Source organism: Saccopteryx bilineata, chromosome 4 (assembly GCF_036850765.1).
Source record: "Saccopteryx bilineata isolate mSacBil1 chromosome 4, mSacBil1_pri_phased_curated, whole genome shotgun sequence".
Classification (NCBI taxonomy): Eukaryota; Metazoa; Chordata; class Mammalia; order Chiroptera; family Emballonuridae; genus Saccopteryx; species Saccopteryx bilineata.
In genome coordinates this window covers 291,833,160-291,851,236 of record NC_089493.1, presented here as the reverse complement: position 1 = coordinate 291,851,236, position 18,077 = coordinate 291,833,160, and the positions used below count along the sequence as shown (strand labels likewise).

Genomic DNA, 18,077 nt, shown 5'->3' with positions numbered 1-18,077 from the left:
CCCTGTCTAGGAGCATCAAGATCACGTTACAAAGACCAATGGGAGAGAGCGAGGTGAATGTGGAGGAGCGGGTGTGTGCTAAGCAGAGGGCATGGATGGACAAAGCCTGGAGAAGCGAAAGATCCGAAGGGTTAGGTTGCCAGCATTGTGATGGAGTATGAGCAAAGGACGCAAGAGGCTGGAACCTTCTAACACTGGAGGGCCTTCCATGCCAGGCTGGGAGCTGAGACCTTGGGGGCCCTGTAAAGGTTTAAAACAGGAGAAGGACATGGTCTAGTGTGAGTCTAGATACTGGTGAGTTGGATACTGGTTTGAAAATTAGAACGCAGAGGAAGGGAGTCCAGGATGGAAACTAGCTGGTCACCTTCTCTTGGTCAGTGGCTTCTCTCTCCTTTCTGGGCAAGAAGCAGCGTGGCTGGCTGTGTGACTGAAGTGCTCTCTTCCTGCCCCTCTAGGACCCAGTGTTCTAAGCAAGGTGCCTCCTCCCCTCCTCCTCCAGCCTCATGCCAGTGCCTCTAAGACATTTTCTTTTCTGGGCGCTGGGGCCCAGCCACCTGTTATCAGTTAGCAGCTGCCTTTGGCCTCCTTAACTGACCCCTCCCTTCCTCATTTGACAGCTGCCTCACCTTATACGGTTACTATGGGGGTCCAGGTCCAGGGAGGAGGCCATTTATTACTGAGTTCTGCGAGGGGAGGAGAACTCTAATGACAGAAATGGGGGGAGTGTTCAGGAGCATTGGATCAACTGGAAAGTGGGGAAGTTGAGAAGATGATCAGGAGTGATATCTCAGTCAGCGAATGGGAGTTCCCAGGGTCTGGTTCTGAGGAGTTTCCATGTCAGTGTCTGTATTGTTGAAGCGAGCTCCATGGAGCTCCAGAGAATGCAGAAACCGAGAAGGAGCTGGGGAGTTCCGTCTGAAATTTCAAGATGGGGACTCTACATGGAAATTTGACCTTCTAACCCTGGGGCTAGGGGTAATGAGGGTCAGAGAGAGAAGGGGCTCAGAAACAGTGGTGAGATCCAGCCGGTTTGCACCGGTTCTGCAGAACCGATACCGAACTCTTTGTTGAGTTTGGTGAACCGGTTGTTAAGATGGCACTTATAATCCAGGTTCTAAGGTGGGTGCCTGGGCAGCTGCCCAATGTGGAAATCACAAAATTACATTCTTTACTCTTTTTTAACATTCATCTGTGAAACAGCATATTCTAAGCACCTGTAGTCATGTTCATTCCGTCCATGAGTGAAAAAATTGCTAGTGAGGGCGCCAATCAAGAGGCAATATGGAAGTATCTTAACAGTTTTATTGTTTTTTTCAGGTATTATTTAATATTTTTTCATTAATATTTTAAAGCTCTTTTAACAGTTTTGTGTACTTTTATAGTTCTTATTTAAGTATTAAATGCATGAAATAATAAACTACCTTTTGGTATATCATTCTTTTGTTTTATTTATTTATTTATTTAAATGGGGGTGACATTGATAAATTAGGGTACATATGTTTAGAGAAAACATCTCCAGGTATATCTTTTTTATATATTTAAAACGGTCATTAGAGCAGAGAACTGGTTGTAAATTATTTTAATCTCACCAGTGCTCAGAAAGTCAGGACTTTAGGTTTGTGGTCTAGGATAGGCTGGGGCGCTCATAAGATCAGGGCCTGGTTTCTTAGCAGAAAATGAAAGCCACAAAATAAAAATAAATAAATAAAAAAGCACAGAAAAGTGTGGCAATGAGGGAATAGGAGTTGATTGAAGGGTCTTGGATTCCAAAAAGAAGAACAGAGATATGGGATTTCATGGTATTGGGAATTCCTGGGGCCCACTCAAAGAATGAGGTGTGAGGAATTGGAGCCTGGATTCTGGGAAGGAGCTCACATAAAGGGAGTTGGGGCTTGAGATTCCTGCAGGAAATGGCGGATTTAGAGAGATGAGTCACTTAGAAGATTTGGGGTCTGGTTATAGTCGTCTGGGCTTGAAGTGTTTGGATTGGTTGCCGGCGGGGATGAGAATCAGAGACAGAGTGAAGATAGAGAATCCTGGATCAGGCACTGAATCTGTGTTAGAGCTCAGGGTCTCACAGACCGCCGGAGTTGGGGGATCGGTAGCTGGATGAAGAATGGGGGCCCAGAAAGGACTCAGGCAGGGCAGCACGACACTCTTATTGGTTAAGAGCTTCACTAATGCCCCGGCCCCCATCTCTTCTCCGCGCTGTCCCCAACTGTCACCTCCCTCCTGCGCTAGTCGCCGGTTGTCACAGATATCCCTGGGCTGGCACCGCCTGCTGGCAGCACCCCTCCCCTTTGGGTACTGCCATTGGCTGAGACAGCTATTTCCCCCCTTGTTGCTAAAGTGAGAGAATGCGCTCATTGGCTGATGAGTCAAATTAATCATAAATTTGGCCCGACTTCCTCGGCCCCCAGCTGTCATTCCTTCTGACCTTCTTGGGAGACCTAAAGAATTCCTCAGTTCTTCCTATTGACTGCGGATGCTGTCTGTCACCGCCCAACTGGACGTCACTATCTGTCATTTTATCCTTCTCCTATTCCCCTTTACATTGGCTGCTTTTTCACCGTTCCTATTAGCCAGGCCCGCCTCTTTTTGCACAGTACCGCCTCCTTTCGCGGTCGTTCACTCTTCCGCCATTTTTATTGGCCAGAGGTTCAGCTTTCTACTTTTCTATTAGTTACTTCCTTCGTTCCGCCTCCTTTTGCCTTCACTCGCCCTCTCATTGGTCTTATACGGTTTCTCCATTTCCTCTTCCCACCTCCAGCCTCACCCACGCTTCCAACGATTGGCAGAAACCCAGTTCCCTCTCTCCTATTATTCGTCCAAACTTTCTAACAAGGCGGGAGCAAAAAAGAAGCGCGATGAGACGGCTGGCGCGCAGGCGTGAAACGCCAAAACGCTGGCCGCTTAGCCGGCACCCGGACGTGTGCGCAGGCGCGAGGTCGGCTGCTTGCCTGAAGCAGGAGGGAGGGGGCGGCCGAGACTGAGCGCTAGGGGTGAGAGGGCACCAGCGAGACCCGGGCGCCGGGCGCCTCCGGAACTCAACACCGCCTGCGCGGGCCTGGCGGCCGCCCGCACTCCGCCTCCGCCCCTGGAGCGCGCCGGGCCGCGCCCTTCATCTTCTCCCCTGCCTCGGCGGGCGGCGCGGAGCGGCCTGAGGGGCGGTGCCTTCTGCGGCCGTCCCGGCGAGGGGGATGTGAGGGGCGGCCCGCGGCCATGGAGACGGGCCCGGCGCCGCTTGTGGCCCCGCCGCGCCGTCATGGCGCCCCCGCGGCCCCCTCGCCGCCGCCCCGCGGCTCCCGGGCCGGGACCTTCGTGGTGGTGGCTCCGGGGCCGCCAGTGACCATGGCCACTTCAGCCCCGGTCACCCTGGTGGCCCCCGGAGAGGCGCGGCCCGCCCTGGTACCGGGGCCGACCCAGACCCCGGCGCCGGCCCCCGGCCCGGCCGTCACGGGCAGCACGGTGGTGGTGCTAACTCTGGAGGCCGCACCCGAAGCGCAGGCTTCCCCCGGCCCGGAGCCCCTGGGACCCGCGGCCGCGGTAGGAGATGAGACGTCGATGGCTCTGGCCCGAGGGGCAGACTCCCCGCAGACGGAGGAGACTAGAACCCCGCTCGCCTCTGGACCAGGTACCAAGACCGGGACCTCTACTAGCACCCCTTCCAGAACGGCTCCTGGACCCTTGACTGCCAAACCCCCGCTTGCCCCCAAGCCGGCAACTACAGTGGCCGCAGGAGTGACCGCACGGATCGCAGCAGTGACAGCAGGACAGGTGACAAGTGGACCTGCAGCTGCAGCACCAGCATCAACAGGACAGGTTTCAGAGGACCCCTCAGGGTCTGGCACAGCCCCTTCGGGGACGAGTGAGGCCCTGGTAGCTGTTGTGACGGTGACCCCCGCTCCAGAACCTACGGAAAACGCTCAGGACCTGGGCTCCACGTCCAGCCTGGGACCTGGCATCTCTGGGCCTCGAGGGCAGGCCCCGGACACTCTGAGCTACCTGGACTCCGTGAGCCTCATGTCTGGGACCTTGGAGTCCTTGGCGGATGATGTGAGCTCCATGGGCTCAGACTCGGAGATAAACGGGCTGGCCCTGCGGAAGACGGACAAGTATGGCTTCCTTGGGGGCAGCCAGTATTCGGGCAGCCTGTGAGTACCAGTGGGCACGCAGTGGACTGCTTCAGGAGAGCCCAGGTTTGGGGAGGGGGAAAGAAGCACCTTGCCCAGACTCTGGCAGCCCCGTTTCCTCTGAGGAACCAGGGCCGATTAGCCAGAATGGGATACTTGGCAATTCCTATCATGTCCTAGAGCATCCTGAAGTTTCTGCGGACTCACATGTCTGTGAGTTTCAGAGCAGGTGTCAGGAGTTCTCCGTTTGAGCCTATGTTTTGTGTTTATTTGGTGTGTTGTGTGCCTTTGAGCTAGTGTCTAGGCCATTTCCGTGACTCAGTTTCCTCTATGAATTGAAAGGTTGAATGAGGTGATAACCTAAGGTCATCCACGATATGAATCCCCCCCCCCCCCCAAATAAATAAAAAAAGAAAAGAAATTCCAGCTCTGGGCCAGATAGCCTGGAAGGTTGGCCGGTCAAGCTCTCTAGTTCCAGCGGAGAAGAGCCTGGGAGTGAAACGGCATCCCACCTCCTTGTAGCCCGAGGTCTGGTTGATGGAGAGGAGACCCTAAGGCAGGGCTCCTCCACGAGGCAGAGAAGGGCAGTCCTATGTGTTCACTGAAGGGAACAGGGTGGGAAGGTCTCTTCCCCATTTCCTCATCTCTCCAGCCCAGCTTACTCTTTCCTAGTTCCCTCCTGGGGCCTGAGTCACTCCTGAGGTGGGGGTATGTTCACCTCGGACTTCTTCCTTTTCTCTCCTGGAGCCTGTCCGTTGTTCCTGTACCCCTCTTAACTGAGGTCAGTTCAGTATCACCTGAGCAGCCAGGTGGCAGGCCCTGCGCAGGATGTCAGGAGTAAAATAGTCTTTTCAAGATGCTCATCATCCAGAGAGAGAAGTGTATTTAAACACTTGTTTTCAGTGTGTGTCAGGGTTAGTGAGAGATATCACAGGATTTCGTGAGGACCTGGGGAAGGGATCTTTTGCCCAGTGTGGGAGTCTGGCTGAAGCTGATCTGAATCTTGAAGAATGAGTAGGATTTAGTCAGGCTTGGCATTTTGGGGTTGGTGGAGGACCTGCCCGGTGTTGGAGAAAGCCCTGTGAGAGTATTCTAGGCAGGGTTTATAATCCAACAGAAAAATCAGAAAACCTTTGAGCACCAGCATTCTAATCCTGTGAGGAAGGCAATTGAAGTTTGCTTTCCCAATGCATGAGGGATGCACTATTGTACCAAGTTTACAGATGAAGAAGCAGTTGAGTGAATTGTCCCACTCAATCTGGGTCTGTGTTACCAATAGTTCTCTTATCAATACCATGCTGCCCTAAAGAGCTTGGATTGAATTGGATTTTAGTGAGCCCAGTGGTATGCCAGGCATGCTGCTAGTTGCTGTTTCTCTGCTTTGTAGTTTTGTCCCTCTGAAATCCATCTTCTCTGCTGGAGGAACCTACTGAGGCAAGGTGACTGGGCCACATGTACCTTAAGAATTGTTAGGGATTCCCCACTGGCCACGGGATGAAGTCCAAGTGTTTTAGTCTGCACATAGGCTCCTTATTATCGGGCTCTCCGCCCTGGCTGGTTGGCTCAGCGGTAGAGCGTCGGCCTGGCGTGCGGGGGACCCGGGTTCGATTCCCGGCCAGGGCACATAGGAGAAGCGCCCATTTGCTTCTCCACCCCTCCCCCTCTTTCCTCTCTGTCTCTTTCTTCCCCTCCCGCAGCCGAGCCAGGTGTATCCCGGTCCAGCGCATGCAGGGAGTCTGTCTGACTGTCTCTCCCTATTTCCAGCTATAGAAAAATACAAAAAAAAAAAAAAAAAAAGAAAGAAATCTTATTATCGGGCTCTGCCAGCCTCTCTGGTCTTCTCTCCCACCACTTTTCACAGTGCCCTTTGTGCTGTGGTCCTGAACTGAGTCAAACTCAGGCCAGGGATGCTTTTCTCCTCCTTCTTTTCCTGCCAAGTTCTACCCAGTCTTTTGTGGCTTACCTCAGATGTCCCCTCCTCCAGGAAGCCTTCCCTGATACCCACTTCCCCTACTCCAATTAAGTGCCTCTTCTGTGCACTCTTTATCGTTGCATTATATATTTCCCTTGGTAGCTTGTGACCTTCTTGAGGACAGGAAAATGTTTATACCCTTCTTGGCCTTTAGTAGGGCTTTTAACTGACTTATGGGAGAGATTAGGGAGAGAGTTTCTCTTTTTAAGGTGCTTCTAGGACAAAAGAAGCTATTTAATGAGCCCTTCCATTAACAGTCCCTTTTATAGTATCCAGTAGTCTTCTCATAACTTTGTGATGTAGGTGGTGACATCCCTTTTTACAGATGAGGAAGATACTCAGGTTAACACTTGCCAGGACACCCCTACTTCTAAGGGACAGAACTGGGATTTGAGCTCAGGTCTGTCTGGAAACCCAAGCTCTTCCATTCCACTCACCTCCTGGTACTGGCTCCTACAAGTAACTGTTTCAAGACTGATGAGGCATCTTGAATGTGAAGCTTGGACAGAACAGTGGGCAAACGGTGTAAGGAAAGCTTCATTTGCCTGGGAGTCGGGTGATTTCAAGGAAGAGGAGATAGAGGGAATTGCAGATGGCTGAAGGGATCTCAGGGGTCTGATAGGAAACTCAGTTGCTTCTAAGGAGACAGAGAAGCATGTTTGTTCTGTGTTGTATTTTATGGATGATAATTACTACTGCACCCCTGCTATGTATTATTTCACCTACTCTCAGGTAGATACTGTTTTTCTCCCCATCTTATTTGAGGCTTAGAGGAATAAAGTGACTTGCCCGAGGTCACACAATGAATAAGTGGTAAAGCTAGAATGTGGATCCAGGTCTGATGCAAAGTATGGTTTTAAAGATTCTGTATTCTCTCCCCAAACTTCTATATATCAGAAGTGGGATTTAAACACACTTCTGTATAGTAGATCCAACGTGAGAACCACAATCACTGTGCAGATTCCTTCCAAAGCAAAGAAGTGTTTTCATTTCGGTGAACGGGGCCTTGGAGGGCCAAGTGGTCAGACAGCTGATGTTTGGCAGCTCACAAAATGCTTTTTTTGTCCAGTCTCTTTTGAGCCTGGGAAGGTGGTTGGCCTCAGTTCCCCTAGCCATCCAGGTTCTATACTACTAATACTGACCCTGTCTGTGCCCTCCCCTCCCCTGCAGAGAGAGCTCCATTTCCGTGGATGTGGCTCGGCAGCGGGAGCTCAAGTGGCTGGAGATGTTCAGTAACTGGGATAAGTGGCTGTCACGGCGTTTCCAGAAGGTTTGAGAAGGCTAAGTGGTGGGCAGGGCAGTGGACAAGGGGTGGGCCTCCTGCTCTGGGGAAGTCTAGGAACATGATAGTGCCCTCTCTCTGGACTGTGTTATTGGGAGGTGGTACTTGGGCCTTGTGGGGAACAATAGCTTTACAGATAGAAGGCCAGAACGGGTCTAATGGAGTCAAGCCTGTGGCTGTGGGAAGGGAGTCCCAGAGAGAATGAGGCCTGCTGGGGAAACCCTAGAGGCCCGGCCAGCCCGGGAAGCTGTCCTCCACCTGCCACTCTGCCGTAGGTGAAGCTGCGCTGCCGGAAGGGGATCCCCTCCTCCCTCAGAGCCAAGGCCTGGCAGTATCTGTCCAACAGCAAGGAGCTCCTGGAGCAGAACCCGGGCAAGTTTGAGGTGTGTCCAGTGGGTGGGGACGTGTGCCACTGCATGAAGGGTATTATCACTGCCCCCCCCCATCCTGAGGTAATTGCTGCTGTCCCCTGCAGGAGCTGGAACGGGCTCCTGGGGACCCGAAGTGGCTGGATGTGATTGAGAAGGACCTGCACCGCCAGTTCCCTTTCCATGAGATGTTTGCTGCTCGTGGCGGGCATGGGTAAGGTGGCCTGACCGTGGGTCAGTTAGCGGACATCTGTTGAAGGCTGCAGATGGTCCAGAACTGGGTTGAAAGCAGTTCCTGCTCCCTAGGACTTCTGGAAGACTGGTCCTTCATGGATGGAGTGGCAGGCCACATTGAAGGAAGTGTCCTGGGAAGAAGACTGACGTGGGGGGCAGGGTAGGGGTGGAATGAATGAGGTTGGAGGCTGTTGTGGGGGTGGGGAAGGGAGGCACATCAAGGGCCCATGGTGTGTGAGCTGGGCTTTGAAGACTAGATGGGAGCAGGGCAGCCGGCAAGTCTGTCCTGCCTGGAGGGTTCTGTAAGCTGCATGGGGTTGGGTAGAGCTAGGCTAGAAAAGCAGTTTAGGGCCACATCACCAAGGGCCCTTAAATGCTCTGCCAAGGCACTTGAATTTTTGTTTCTTTATCCCAGACTTCCGTGTGTGTGTGTGTGTGTGTGTGTGTGTGTGTGTTGAGCTACCCAGCCAGGGACTGAGTTGTATTTTACACTTTTTTTTTAAAGGTGCTCCCCAATAATATGCAAAATGATCTTAGGCGGTTCTCAGGTGGACTTTTCTTAATAAGTTCATCCTTTCAGCAGATTTTTTCTAAAGATTTTATTGATTTTAGAGAGAGGATAGAGAGAAAGGGGGGGGAGTGAGAAGCATCAGCTCATAGTAGTTGCTTCTTGTACGTGCCTTGACTGGGCAAGCCTGGGGTTTCGAACCAGCAACCTCAGCATTCCAGGTCGGTGCTTTATCCACTGTGCCACCACTGGTCAGGCTTCAGCAAATACTTATTGAGTACATGTTATCTAATAGGCACTGTTCTAGTCACAGATGACAGCAGTAAACAAGAGACAAATTCCTGCCCTTGTGAGGCTTACTGTATTTTAATGGTGATAGGCAATAGATGAAGGAAAGTATGTTGTATGTAAAACAAATTATGGTAAGTATTAAAGGGGAATTTAAACAAAGGGGAATAGAGAATGTGAATGGAGATTGGATTTTATTTAAAAAATTTTTTATTTGTTGATTTTAGAGAAGAAGAGAGGGAAAGAAACATTGATCTGCTGCTCCACCCATTTATACATTCACTGGTTGATTTTTGCATGTGCTCCAACCTGGGATCAAACCCGTAATCCTGGCACATCGGACGATGCTCTGACCAGTTGAGCTACCCAGCCAGGGACTGAGTTGTATTTTACACTTTTTTTTTAAAGGTGAGAGGAAGGGATAGCCACATGCACCCCAATTGAAATCCACCCAGCTACCCCATCTGGGGCCAATATTTGAGCACTGAGCTCTTTCATTTATTTATTTATTTATTTATTTTTCTTTTTTACAGAGACAGAGAGAGAGTCAGAGAAAGGGATAGACAGGGACAGACAGACAGGAATGGAGAGAGATGAGAAGCATCAATCATCAGTTTTTTGTTGCGACACCTTAGTTGTTCATTGATTGCTTTCTCATATGTGCCTTGACCACAGGCCTTCAGCAGACCGGGTAACCCCTTGCTCAAGCCAGCGACCTTGGGTCCAAGCTGGTGAGCTTTTGTTTAAACCAGATGAGTTCGTGCTTAAGCTGGAGACCTCGGGGTCTTGAACCTGGGTCCTTGGCATCCCAGTCCAACACTCTGTCCACTGCACCACCGCCTGGTCAGGCTCTTTTCTAGCGCATGAAGCTGACGTGCTTACGAGCTATCCTTAGCGCCCAGGGCCACACTTGAACCAGTGAGTCACTGGCTGCAGGAGGGGATGAGGGAGAGAATGGGGAGGGGAAGGAGGAGACGGTTGCTTCTCTTGTGTGCCCTGACTGGGAATGGAACCCAGGATGTCCATACCCCAGGCCGACGCTCTATCCACTGAGTCACTGGCCAGGGTCGTGTTTTACTCTTGACCTTAGCCAAAATACCAAGAAGTGATGCTTGATTTGTGTTTTGTTTATTTATTTATTTTAAGATTTACTGATGATTTGAGAGAGAGGAAAGGGGGGAGAGAGAGACAGGAATATCCATCTGTTCCTGTATGTGCCCTGACCGGGGATCAAACTGACAACTTCTGTGCTTTAGGACAGTGCTCTAATCAACCAAGCTATCTGGCCAGGGTCTGATTTGTGTTTTAAAAGCATTATCCTGGCTGCTGTGCTAAGACTAATCTATAGGGAGACAAGCACAGAAGCAGAGAGTACAGTTAGGAGACTATTTCTATAATCCAGAAGAGGTGTTAATAGATAAGGATGGTAGCAGTGGAACTACAGGAGAAGAGTTTGGATTCTGGTTATATTTTTTGGGGGGTTTTTTGGGGTTTTTTTTTTACAGAGACAGAGAAAGAGTCAGAGGGATAGACAGGGACAGACAGACAGGAATGGAGAGATGAGAAGCATTAGTCATTAGTTTTTTGTTGCGTGTTGCAACACCTTAGTTGTTCATTGATTGCTTTCTCATATGTGCCTTGACCGCGGGCCTTCAGCAGACCGGGTAACCCCTTGCTCGAGCCAGCGACCTTGGGTCCAAGCTTTGGCTCAAACCAGATGAGTCTGCACTCAAGCTGGTGACCTCGGGGTCTCGAACTTGGGTCCTCTGCATCCCAGTCTGACACTTCTATCCACTGCACCACCGTCTGGTCAGGCTCTGGTTATGTTTTGAAGGTACAGCCATAAGGATTTGCCAATAGACTAGAGAGAAAGGATGACTCTTGGGGTTTTGGCCTGAGAAACTAGAATTAATACTGATATGGATGGGGAAACTGGACGGGGGGGAGTAAGTTTGGGGGTCATATCAGGAACTCAGTTTTGGAGTATGTGGTTTGAAATGCTTATTGGAGCCTGACTGGTAGTGGCATGGTGGATAGTCAACCTGGGATGCTTAGGTCCCCAGTTTGAAATCCCGAGGTTGCCATCTAGATCACAGCTTGCCAGTTTGAGCTGTGGGGTCGCTGGCTTGAGCTCAAGGTCTCTGGCTTGAGCAAGGGGTCACTGGCTCAGCTTATGGTCAAGGCACATATGAGCAGCAGTCAATGAACAACTAAAATGAAGCAACTATGAGTTGATGCTTCTCATCTCTCTCTCTCTCTCTCCCTTCCTGTCTCCCCCTCCAAAAAAAAAATGCTTATTAGACATCCAGATGGAGGTGTCAAGTGGGTTAGATGTACAACATATATAATTATGGATTTGGGAGAGAGGTGTTTTGTTTTGTTTTTTTATAGATTTTATTCATTTTAGAGAGAGAGGAGAAAGAGAAAAAGAGAAAAGAAGGGAGGAGCAGGAACTCCCACATGTGGGAGTTGATACTTGACCAGGCAAGCCGGGGTTTTGAACGTGTGACCTCAGCATTCCAGGTCAATGCTTTTTCCATTGCGCCACCACAGGTCAGGCTGGGGAGAGGTTTAAACTGGAAATGAATTGGAAGTTGAAGAGATGTCAGATTCTGGATGGGACTAAATCTCACCCATGTGACTGGATGAGGTTGTCAAGGCAACAAGCATATATATGAAAGGAAGCTCAGAGATGGATCATTGCAGCTCCAACATTTCAAGAATAGTAATTGCTGCCTGGCATGTGGTGTGCAGTGGACAGAGCACTGACCTAGAACGCTGAGGTCACTGGTTCTAAACCCTGGGCTTGCCTGGTCAAGGCACATACAACAAGCAATCAATGAACAACTAAAGTGAAGCAACTATGAGTCGATACTTCTCGCTTCCCTCCCTCTTTTCTCTATAAAATCAATAAATAAAATCTTTAAAAATTAAAAATTAATCCTGGGCCTTGTCTGGTTGGTTAAGTGGATGGAGCACCCTCCTGGAGCACTGAGGTTATGGGTTGATCCCCAGACAGGGACATACAGGAAGTGCCCAGTGAGTACACAACTAAATGGAACAACTAGGTAGAACAATGAGTTGAAGCTTCTCTATCTCTCAAATTAATGGAAAAAAGAAAAGAATGATAATTACTGCCCTGGCTGGGTAGCTCAGTTGGTTAGAGCATCTTCCTGATACACCAAGGTTGTGGGTTCAGTCTCTAGTCAGGGCACATAGAAGAATCAACCAGTGAGCTCTGGCTGGTTTGCTCAGTGGTAGAGCCTCGGCCTGGCATATGGAGGTCCTGGGTTTGATTCCCGTTCAGGGCACACAGGAAAAGCACCCATTTGCTTCTCCACCCTTCCCCCTCTCCTTCCTCTCTGTCTCTCTCTTCCCCTCCCGCAGCCAAAGCTCCATTGGAGCAAGTTGGACCGGGTGCTGAGGATGGCTCCATGGCCTCTCCCTCAGGCTCTAGAATGGCTCTGGTTGCAACGGAGCATCGCCCCCTGGTGGGCATGCTGGGTGGATCCCAGTTGGGCACACGCAGGAGTTTGTCTCTTTACCTCCCCGCTTCTCCAAAAAAAAAAAAAAAAGAATAAACCAGTGAGCCCTGGCCGGATAGCTTGGTTGGTTCAAGTGTCATCCAGAAGTGTAGAGGTTGCTGATTCGATCCCCAGTCAGGGCATATACAAGGACAGATCAATGTTCTTTCTCTCCCCCCCCCCCCCCCCGTAAAATCAATAAATTTAAAAAAAGTGTTAATTACTGAGTAGGAATCAGTAAAGGGGACTGGAAGGAGAAGTAAAACCAGGAGTGTGTGATGATTGCTGAAGGCAGAGTGAAGGGGGTCTCAGGATCTGCTGCGTGAGATGCTGCTAGATGGGCCCAGTAAGTCAGGCTACAAATGAACCTCTGGACTTAGCTGTGGAGGACACTGGTGACTTGAATAAAAGCAATTTTGTGGAAAAGAGTGGGTTAAAGCCTGGCTGGAGAAAGGGAGGAAAGAAATTGAAGACAGTCTACTCTGGAGGAGTTGCACTGAATAGATAAGGAAAGAAACTGGTATTTGGAGGGGAAAGTGAGGTCAAGAGACTTATTTTAAGCTAAAGGAAATAACATGTCTACGCCAGTGGGTCTGATTAAGTAGAGGGAGAAGAACGGGTGATGTAGGAGAGATGGGAAGGTTGCTGGGGTAGCCTTTATAGGAATGGGGCGGGATCCAGTCCCAAGCGGAAAGGCCGTGCTTGGCCAGTGTCACAGTTTACCCATAGCAACAAGGAGAAGGCAGGACACAGAAGCAAACAGGTGTTTGGTAAGATAACTAGCGTATTAAATCTGTCACTCGGTGCTTTTGCAAAGTGGAGAATAGTCGGGAAGGAATGCAGGTAAAGCACAAGTGAATGACCTTTGGGAAACACTGTGGTAAGCAGTGGTCAGGAGTAAGTGTGTGGCTGGATGCAGGCAATAAGTCTGGGAGGTCACTTCTGAGTAAGTGATGGGTCTGAAAAGTGGCTGTGGAGGTGGGAAGAAGGAACAGACTGAATGAAAGTTAGGTGGAAGTGTTGATAAGACCTGGTAATTAGGCCTGACCTGTGGTGGTGCAATGGATAAAGTGTCGACCTGGAAAACTAAGGTCGTCACTTGGACACCCTGGGCTTGCCTGGTCAAGGCACATTGCAAGAAGCAACTACTATGAGTTGATGCTTCCCACTCCTCCACTCCCTCTTTCTCTCTCTCGCCTCTCAAGTCAATAAATAACATCTTTTAAAAAGAAATTTCATATTTGCCTGACCAGGCAGTGGCATAGTAGATAGAGCGTCGGACTGGGATGGGGAAGACCCAGGTTCGAGACCCTGAGGTCGCCAGCTTGAGCGTGGGCTCATCTGGTTTGAGCAAAAGCTCACTGGCTTGATTGAGCCCAAGGTCGCTGGCTTGAGCAAGGGGTTACTCGGTCTGCTGAAGGCCTGTGGTCAAGGCACATATAAGAAAGCAATCAATGAACAACTAAGGTGTTGCAGCGCGCAACGAAAAACTAATGATTGATGCTTCTCATCTCTCCGTTCCTGTCTGTCTGTCCCTGTCTTTCCCTCTCTCTCTAAAAAAATAAAAAAATAATTTTTTTTTAAATTTGTTGATTTCAGAGAGAGGAGAGAGAGAGAGACAGGAACATCGAGCTGCTCCAGTATGTGCCTGACTGGGGATTGAACCGGCAACTTCTCTGCTTCAGGACGTTGCTCTAACCAACCAAGTTATCTGGCTAGGGGCAAATAAAATCATAAAAAAAAAGGCTCTAGCTGGTAGCTCGGTGGATAGAGCATTGACCAGCAAATGGATGTCCTGGGTTCGATATCCAGTCAGGGCACACAGGAGAAGGAACCATCTGTTTCTCCCCCTCTCCCTCCCCCTTTCGTCCTCCTGCAGCCAGTGGCTTGATTGGTTCTAGTGTGGCCAGAGCACAACAGCCCCAGGTCTTAAAAAGAGCTCAGTATTCGAGCATTGGCTCCAGACTGGGGTTACCGGATCCCAGTCGGGGCACATGCAGGAGTCTCCCTTGCTTCTCCCCTCTTCTCACCTTTAAAAAAAAAAAAAAGGAAGATTTGGTGATTAACGCTGGGGAGTGAAGGAAGGCTTTCTGCTTTTTGATGGGCTGAGTGGATGCAATTCCCAGACTCAATGATGGGGTGACCTCAAGGAAGAGGCGCAGGTCCAGGGCAGAGATTTTATTCTCTTAGGTGCAGAGATAGGAGAAGGGTCTGAGGCACAGCTGGTTTCCCACCAGGGCCCATCGGACATTCGGGCAGAGAGGAACTGAGGACATCTGTGGGACAGATAAGGCAGGCCTTGCCCTGCAGAGCGCCTGGGGGTGATAAAGGACTCAGTGCTAGAGGAGGAGTGAAGCTGTGGGTAGTGAAAGCTCCCTCAAGGAGATGACATTGAGGGTTTGCGGGATGCTGGCAGATGAAGGCAGGAGAATGAGCAGACTGCTGGGGAATGGTAGGGAGCACATGGGGTATGCAAAGCAGGCTGGAAGTCTGCAGCCTGGAATGCTTTGATTGTATGAGTCTTCTGCTGAAACCTGATGGGCAGGACTAGGAAGGGGGATGGAGATGTGTAGCAGTAAAGCTCTGAGGGTAATCTGGAAGTAGATTTAGGAGGGTCTGGGCTGGGGCTGCTGGTGAGGCAGGTTTAGTTTGGGGCAGAGAGCTGCCAACTCTTGTGATGGCCCTCATGGTCTTTCCTGACACCCACAGGCAACAGGACCTGTACCGAATCCTTAAGGCCTACACTATCTACCGGCCCGATGAGGGCTACTGCCAGGCCCAGGCCCCAGTGGCTGCGGTGCTGCTCATGCACATGCCGGCTGAGGTCAGCACACTCGGGTCCCGGTGGGGAGGGCACGGGAGCGCACAGTGCTGCTGGGAGGCGCTCTGCTCTGTTTCTCAGGCCCCATCCCTCCTGTTCTTGCTCTTCTCAGCAAGCCTTTTGGTGCCTGGTGCAGATCTGCGACAAGTATCTCCCTGGATACTACAGTGCAGGGCTGGTGAGTGTCTGAGGCTTGACACAGTAGGACTGTGACTTTTCCCCAGGGCCACAGGGAAGTCCTTGCCCTGCCCTGCCCTGCCCTCTGCCCTCTGCCCCTCTGCTCTCGGCCTCTCCCACTGAGGTGAGGATCCCTTGCCTGATCTATTTCTACCCCGAGGGGATCACCACAGCCCTCTTCTCACAGCCCCTCTCTCCTCTAGGAGGCCATTCAGCTGGATGGAGAAATCTTTTTCGCGCTGTTGCGCCGGGCCTCCCCCCTGGCTCATCGGCACCTGCGGCGACAACGCATCGACCCTGTGCTCTACATGACAGAATGGTTCATGTGCATCTTTGCCCGCACCCTGCCCTGGGCCTCAGTGCTTCGGGTCTGGGATATGTTCTTCTGTGAAGGTGCGTGTGTAGCCATTCAGGCCATAGAGGGGCTGGGGTTGCCACGGTGCCTGCCTGCCGGGTGGTGCTCCACGGATAGGGTGCTTGTTGGGTTTGGCGGCTAGAAACGGGCCTGGTCTTGGCTCAGAGCCTGCTCTCCCTCTCGGGCACCTGAAGCCCATGGCAGCTCCTTTCCCTCCTTGGGGCCTCAGTTAAGGTTGGCCGTAGTTAGGGATGGGAGCTGTGAGTCTCTCCTACATGGTAGAGGCTGAGATCCCAGGTAGGGTCACCCTGCTGTCTTTTCTCTGACCCTACAGGCGTCAAGATCATCTTCCGGGTGGCCCTGGTGTTGCTGCGGCACACGCTGGGCTCCGTGGAGAAGCTGCGCGCCTGCCAGGGCATGTACGAGACCATGGAGCAGCTGCGCAACCTGCCCCAGCAGTGCATGCAGGAGGACTTCCTGGTGCATGAGGTAGGCCTGGCCTTGGCACCCCCAGCCCACTTCAGGCCACTCCCACCTTGTCTGCATCCTGGTACCTGTTTCTTCTCCATCTAGGTGACTAACCTCCCGGTGACAGAAGCACTCATTGAGCGCGAGAACACAGCCCAGCTCAAGAAGTGGCGGGAAACACGGGGGGAGCTCCAGTACCGGCCCTCACGGCGACTGCATGGCTCCCGAGCTGTCCATGAGGAACGGCGGCGGCAGCAGCCGCCCCTGGGCCCCTCCTCTAGCCTCCTCAGCCTCCCTGGCCTCAAGAGCCGAGGCTCTCTGGCAGCTGGAGGGGCCCCGTCTCCTCCGCCCCCTGCCCACAGGGCCGGTGCCGGGCCCGCCCCAGGGCCTGTGGTCACTGCCGAGGGACTACACCCAACCCTCCCCTCGCCGACTGGGAACAGCACCCCTCTGGGTCCCAGCAAGGAGACCCGGAGGCAGGAGAAGGAACGGCAGAAACAGGAAAAGGAGCGAGAGAAGGAACGACAGAAGCAGGAGAAGGAGCGGGAGAGGCGGGAGAAGGAGCAGCAGAGGCGGGAGAAGGAGCAGCAGAAGCAGCAGAAGGAGCAGCAGAGGCAGGAGAAGAAGGCCCAAGGCAGGAAGCTTTCGCTGCGTCGCAAGGCAGATGGGCCACCAGCCCCGCAGGATGGCGGGGACAGGTCCTCAGCCTCTGAGGCCCGGCAGGACGCTTACTTCTGACCGCTCTCCTGGGGCTGGACTGCATGGCCCCCTTGTCCCCCAGCCAAGAGCAGGCCCGCGGCAAGCCGCCCCTTTCCCGAGGGGCATGGCCTGACTCCCCAGCTCCCTGCCACCTGCGGTGCCCACACAGCCAGGACAGCGCGCAGGGCAGCTGCATTTCCCGAGGCAGCTGCTGGACAGGTCTGGAGCCCCTCGCCTCCAGTGACGCCCAGCTGCGGTCTGTCACTCCTGCCCCAGTTCCCTTTGGGTACCTTCCCAGGTGCTGTCCTGATGGGCCTTTTGTCACCACAGAGGTGACTCCTGGCGATGGGAGTTAGCAGTTTTCGGATTCTTACACTCCAGTTGCTGTCCTTACCCACGAAGTGGAGCTGAGTTACTTCTCTTCTTCAGTCCTGCCTGCCTCCCCCACTCCTGCTGGGGGCCACAGCGCTCCTTGCTCGACTTCTGGGCATCTCTGTTGCTCTGTACAAAGGACGTGGTCAGCCCAGGGTGGGGGTGTTTGCTCTATCTTCTGTCCTTCGGTTCTCCTTCCACAGTGTTCTTGCACTCTGGTTTATTTAAGGGGACATGCACTGGAACAGGAAGTGTCCCCCGCTTCACCCACCACCTCCTGACCTTCCTATTTACCTCTGTATTCTCAGGCCTCTCCTGCTTTGCCCCACCAGGACCCCCATCTTTCACCATGTTCCCTTCTAACCTCCAGCCCCTATCTGGGAAAGGGGTCTTTTCTTGAGCTCCAGGGGTGGAACCCAATGTTTACATTCTCTTCTGTATCGGCCCCCACCCCGTGCAGTGCTTTGAGGAACTAGAAAAGAACCTGCTATGTACCTGGGCCTGTCTCCTGCCTTGTTATTTGATGAAGGGGCTGAGAATAAGGACTAGGGAGGGAGGGAACAAGCGATGAGTGAGCCAGGATCTGTGGCCTGGTTTTGGCAGGTAGGTACCTCTTGGCTTTGGGTCCATCTCTGTCCTTGATCAACAATGGTTGAGCTCCTGCTCCATCTTTGCCTGGAATCGGCTGCCTCTGTTGTCACTGGCTTCCTGAAGCCCTCTGTGTATCTATGTATCACCTGCAGTGTCCAGATCTCCTTCCTAAAGTGTTCATTTAACTCCTGGGAGCTGGAGGAGAGATTGAGGTTGGCTAGAAAGCCACAGTCCTAGGGGCTGGGGAGCTGGCCTCTTGGCCAGCTGTCTGGCATAGCTGCTGGT

General features: G+C 52.0%; 1 protein-coding gene across 1 annotated transcript; it reads left to right on the top strand.

The window, feature by feature from the left end:
* Positions 1 to 2,845: 2,845 nt before the first annotated feature.
* Positions 2,846 to 17,700, top strand: TBC1D10B (TBC1 domain family member 10B). The gene is made up of 9 exons (XM_066275668.1): positions 2,846 to 4,154; positions 7,276 to 7,375; positions 7,663 to 7,770; positions 7,863 to 7,969; positions 15,019 to 15,133; positions 15,243 to 15,308; positions 15,511 to 15,700; positions 15,997 to 16,151; positions 16,236 to 17,700. Exons 1-9 carry the CDS (start codon positions 3,223 to 3,225, stop codon positions 16,866 to 16,868), a joined length of 2,406 nt encoding a protein of 801 aa, XP_066131765.1. The 5' UTR covers positions 2,846 to 3,222; the 3' UTR covers positions 16,869 to 17,700.
* The last annotated feature ends 377 nt before the right edge of the window (positions 17,701 to 18,077 follow it).

Excerpts from the sequence above, each read along its gene's own strand:
- TBC1D10B (XM_066275668.1), top strand. The coding sequence starts at position 3,223 with ATGGAGACGGGCCCGGCGCCGCTTGTGGCCCCGCCGCGCCGTCATGGC. Across the intron at positions 4,155-7,275 it reads AGCCAGTATTCGGGCAGCCT|AGAGAGCTCCATTTCCGTGG; the intron begins GTGAGTACCAGT and ends CCTCCCCTGCAG. Across the intron at positions 15,134-15,242 it reads TCATGCACATGCCGGCTGAG|CAAGCCTTTTGGTGCCTGGT; the intron begins GTCAGCACACTC and ends TGCTCTTCTCAG.